The sequence below is a fragment of the Pteropus alecto genome, unplaced genomic scaffold (genome assembly GCF_000325575.1).
Source record: "Pteropus alecto unplaced genomic scaffold, ASM32557v1 scaffold155, whole genome shotgun sequence".
NCBI classification, from domain to species: Eukaryota; Metazoa; Chordata; class Mammalia; order Chiroptera; family Pteropodidae; genus Pteropus; species Pteropus alecto.
This window is the reverse complement of record NW_006438113.1, coordinates 5,743,923-5,749,071: the sequence shown is the minus strand read 5'-3', so window position 1 is coordinate 5,749,071 and position 5,149 is coordinate 5,743,923. Positions and strand designations below refer to the sequence as shown.

The window sequence follows — 5,149 nt, the reverse complement described above, 5'->3', positions numbered from 1 at the left end:
CTGAGGAAGAAAGCTTCTCAGTAAGGAGAGCCAAAGCAGACCTACATAATGGACTGGGGGCCTGAATGACATTGTGGAGCTGCTGACCAGCCTTGCTCTGCTTACTTTATCTTTAGACTTTTCCTACATCAGAAGTTTTCAACTACAATAGAAAACAGCAATAAAACCTGTTTGGCTAAAGCAATGTAGTGGGGTTGCTGTTACAGAAGCTGAACACAAATCCCAAACTTATAGCTTCTGCTTAGATGTCTCTCTTGAACTCCAAACAGCAAACTAGACCTACCTCCTCTGTTTAGGGACACTTCAAATGGAAGAGGTACAAGTTGTCACTCCTCACCAAATACACACACACACACACACACACACACACACACGGTCATTTGGATTCTTTCTCAGTGAAGAGCATCACTGTCTATGCAGCCAGATTATGTCTCTTTATTTCTCAATTTCCTATCCAATTAGTCACTCCTCAGTTCGACCTTCTAAATGTTTTTTGAACCTGTTCACCTCTTTCAATTTCCTCATCATCTACTTCTTGAATCGTTACAAGTTTCCTTCCTAACTATTCTTTACTCCAATCTTGTTTCCTCCAGTCCATTCCTAAAGCAATGTTACTGTTCTGCCTAAAATCTTTCAGTGATTGCTTAGGGCCTAAGGAATACCAGCCATATAAGGCTTTGCCGGGAATTATCATGTCGGTCCTTTATGCCCCATTTTTTTCTTTGGCATAGATGTTGCCCTAGTAAACACAGGAATAGGCATGTGACTCAGACCTGGTTCAGTTGTGGAATCCTCTCTCCTCCACCAGTGATTGGTCCAAGAGTGGGCATCTGGCCAGAGCTAGATCAATTAGTCTTTCCCTTGGATTTTTTCATACCAACCTTGAAGGGGGAGTTATTCAGTCACATTTCCCACATGCGGCAAAACTCAGAGCACTAAAAGACAGAATGAGGGGCTCCTGGTCTGGGTAATCTGCAGGATCAGCCCCCAGCTTCTAGAGTCATGCTGGTCTGAAGTTCTTCTTTTGATTTTGTGAGTGACGTGAGTATCTTTAAAGTAATCTCCCTTCCTTTGGCCTAAGCTAGTTTGAGAGGCATTTTCTCATTTCCAACTAAAATGGTCTGACTAATGTGAAGATCCTTAGTAGTCTGGTCTCATTAAGGCAACTCGATAAGGCATCATTCCCAGATAAGAGTTCCTTACAGCTTACAAGATGTTTTATAAATGTCATTTCATTTGATTCTTACTATAAGTTTGTAAGAATCTTACTATAAGGTGGGTTTTACTATTGTCTTGACTTTATAGGTAAGACAACTAGGCTCAGAGATGTAAAGTGTTTTGCTCAAGATCAAGAAGATGAACACCATGTCCCTCTTCTTTTCAAGCTGCTTTTCCCAAACCCACCTGTGGCCTGTATACACACAGAGGTGCTGCAAAGTGGAACCCAGGATGAGTAAAAGCAGCCCTGGGACCAGACCGGGACAGAACTAGGACCTGACCAGGACAAAGGGGTAAGGAGGAAGTCAGAAGAAGATAAAGGCCAAGCTCTTCCATTTAAAATTTTATTATAGCCAACTCCAGGCCCGGAAAAAAAGAAATTCTCAGCTTCTTTCTTTCTCTACTTCTTGTACTGCTTTTTTGTTCCCATAATCCACATCTCAGGCTTGCAGTCTGCACTATATATAATTCAGCTATATTCTTGGCAATTATGGTTCTAGAGGCTAGCCTGGAAACTAAGTCACTGGTTACAGTACAGCCTTTTTGAGTTGAGGCTGTCCATATCTCACTTTTTTTTTTTAATAAAGGAAAATAAAATGGGCCTGATCTGCTTTGAGTATCCCTGATGCTCTCTGAAGTCCCCTCTCCACCTCTTTGTGCTGTAAAAATGGGTCAGGTGAAGTGCAGTGGATCTAATATTGCAGCTAGGAATGGTAGGCAAGTGACTACTGGTAGCCATAGTGACTGTGAAGTATGGCCTGATTGGGGGTGGGGTGGAGGCCATGCTGGCTTTCTGGGCATTTCCCACACCTTCTTCATGCCAGCGGCAGTGTGGCCAACTGGTCCAGAATGGAGCTGTCTCTCAAAAGGAGCTCAGGCTGGCAGGACCTCCAACTTCACCTAATCCATGGATCACAAAATTGGCTTCCCCTTCTCCTTCCTCCTTTTTCTAAGCTCATGACCTCCTTCACATCCAGGAGTAAGTGGAAATCATCAGGTATGAATGATCATCTTTCCAATCCTAACCTTCGCTGGAAACATCTTCTCTGCCTCTATATCTCCCTCCTTAATAATGGCAGAGGTACCTCTTTATCACAGGTGTCCTCTCCATTTGTGCCTATATCACTTCTTTCACTTTTTCTTCAGAATACTCTTGCCTTCTCTCCTGGATCATTCCTATCACCCTGCAAACCTGCTCTAGTAACTTCCATATTTAACAAAATCTAACAAAAATTCCATATTTAACAAATTCTAACAAAAATTAAAATTAGATATGGCTACAAGCATCAGAAATCAGAGGATTAAAAAAGACAGAAATTTTTCTTTTTCTCATATACAAAGTTAAGAGTTAGGTACCACCCCAGAGCAGGTATGGTGGCTCCCTACACAACAGGAATCCAGATTTAGTCTAACTAATTCTGCTAACATGCTCGACACATGGTTTCTACTTCAAAGTCTAATATGGCCACTTGAGCTCCAGCTACATATTTACATATTCCAGTGAGCAGGGAAGAGTAATGGCTGAGGAAAGCACACCACTGTCCCTTAAAGCTAGCTCCCCTTTTGGTTGGAAATGAGTCATATGACCATACTTAGCTGCAAAAGAGTCTGAGAAACTTGCTTTTATTCCGAGAAGCCATGTAGCTAGCTAGAATTTGAAATTCTACGCTGAAGAAAAAGGGAGAGAATAGTTATTAGGGTCATCTAACAATCTCTGCCAAAGCCTCCTGATTCCACATCCCATTCTAGACCCCTCCCAGTTCCTCTTAGACAAGTTCTCCAAACATTGCCTGGCTCCCTCCCCTCTACTCCAGGGACACTGCCCTTATCATGTTCACCAATGACTTTCATGTTGCCAGAGTCAAGGAATCCTTCCCTGTCCTCATCTTATCTGATCTCGAAGTAGCATTGAACACAGCTGATCACTCCTTTCTGGAAACACTTTCCTTTCTCAGTATCTCGGATACAACACTCTCCTGGGTCTCCTCTTGCCTCCCCAGCCTCTCTTTCTCAGGTGTCTTTCCTGCTCTGGCTCCTCTGTCTTTCAGTCCCTCTTAAACCCTCTCCTGCATCCACCTCCTCACCATAGCTGATCTGCTCGGATCCCATGGCCTTTTACTATGTATAAAATGATGCCTCCAAAAGCCCCATCTCCAGCCCTGGCCTCTCTTCTGAGCTCCCAGTGACTAGACGGTTGAATTGGATCTCTGACAGTCATTTCAAACTCAACAGAGCTAAGGCAGAATTCTTAATGTTCCTCCCTGAGATGCAGTCTCTTTCCTCCAGGCTATCTCATTCAATAAGTGAGGCACTGTCCATTCATTTACTCCTGTCAGAAACTTTAAAGTTATCTGTGGTTTTCCTAACCCTACCCTTGCCCCCCACCCCACCTGCCCCCATTCATCCTATCAACTGTCCTGTCAAGTCCATGTCCAAAATAGCATCTCTCAACTAATCATCATAGTGTGGTTTAGGCCAAACCACCATCATCTTTGGCCTGGACTGCCACAACAGTCTAATTGTCTCTCTGCTTTTATTTTTGCCTGCCACCCACCCAATTTATTCTTTACACAGCAGTAAATCAGAACATGTTTGTCTTCTGCATAAAACCCTTCAGTGGTTTATTAAAAAGTCTCCATTCACTGACACAGTCTTGTATGTCCTGGTCTCTGCCTACCTCCCCACTTCATCCTGGTTCTTTTCTGGCGGGGGGCGGGGAGAGCAGTGTGTGTGCTACTCTAGCCACACTGATTTTTTTTTCCAGCACCTTGACACATCTAAAGCTTACCTTATCAGGGCCTCAGCATATACTACTCATGACCTGAAATGTCTCTGTCCAGCTTTTTCCAAGGCTATCTCCTCATTCTTTTGACTTCAATTTCAATATCACTTCCTCAAAGACGCTTTCCCTGATGGCTCTATCGAAAGTAGCTCTTATTCTCTCTCCTAGACCCTCATTTTTGTCTCAGCATTTTCTTTAATTTGCAACTATTTGTCTCAACTAACGATAAGTTTTATGGAGCAAGAGGCCTCAGCTTTCTTGTTCATTGCTGTATCTCCCAGCATCAAAACAGACCTGGCACGGATCAGGCACTCAACCTAATACTATCTGCTGAAGTGAGTGAATGGACAGGTTCCCCAAAGCAGTCCCTGAGCTGCCTAGGGTGTCACAGATGGGCTGCAGCCCTCTCAAAACAAACAAACAAACAAACAAACAAACAAACAAAAAACTGGGAATGGACTGAACAGTCTTTTTCAGACCTTCTCCTTACAATGGACTTAATCTGCTGGTTGCTTGTACTTGAATATGGTGGTGCAACCAGTTTCTTGGCCCAGTTTTAATAAATCTGTATTTCCTATTGCCCAACAGAGCAATCCACCTCCCCCTGAATGATTTAAGAATCAGTAGTGTTCCTGTGTCTCATTTTACAGACAAGTGGGCTGAAACCGCAGAGATCAGTCTTTTAAACCAGAACCCAGCCAGCAGTGTGAGTACCCCTCCACCAGACTGTTCCTGGAATCTCCTCCTTCAGCCTAAAGAATCCTCCCAGCCACCGCCTCAGGATGAAGGTGAAGAACAAATCTCAGCAGGAGATTCAAAGAAACTAGATATTTTTAGCACCGAGGCCCACAGGGGCGAGTCTTTACCGCCCAGTTTGCAAAGAAATTTTTTAAAAAATGTTAATTTACTACCTTTCTCTTGAAACTAATCCCCAGCCCTAGCCTCCCAAGCCCCGGCAGGACGCCACCTATTTTCAATACAGCCCACCTCTAACCGGTCACCCCCGTATTCTTGAGGTGTGGCCTCCCCTAGGCTCCCACAAATCATGCTTCTCCCAAGGCTCGGGTCCGGCCGGGACGGAGGCGAGGCCGGCGCGGCGCTGGTGCAGCACGTCTCGGCCGAGCGCTCGCTAGCGGTGGCCACGAGGGC

At 44.4% G+C, this 5,149-nt stretch overlaps 1 protein-coding gene across 3 annotated transcripts in view; it reads left to right on the top strand.

Moving 5' to 3' along the window:
- Positions 1–900: 900 nt before the first annotated feature.
- TSPAN14 (tetraspanin 14) overlaps positions 901–5,149 on the top strand; it is a 57,091-nt gene continuing 52,842 nt past the window's right edge. Inside the window, exons 1-3 of one of the 3 annotated variants that reach the window (XM_025049395.1) lie at positions 901–1,041; positions 1,386–1,511; positions 4,651–4,788. In XM_025049395.1, coding sequence (XP_024905163.1) covers positions 4,783–4,788 — 6 coding nt within the window. In that variant the 5' untranslated portion in view covers positions 901–1,041; positions 1,386–1,511; positions 4,651–4,782. The remainder of the gene's footprint in view (positions 1,042–1,385; positions 1,512–4,650; positions 4,789–5,149) is intronic. The other 2 variants (XM_025049402.1, XM_025049405.1) reach the window with 2 other exon arrangements.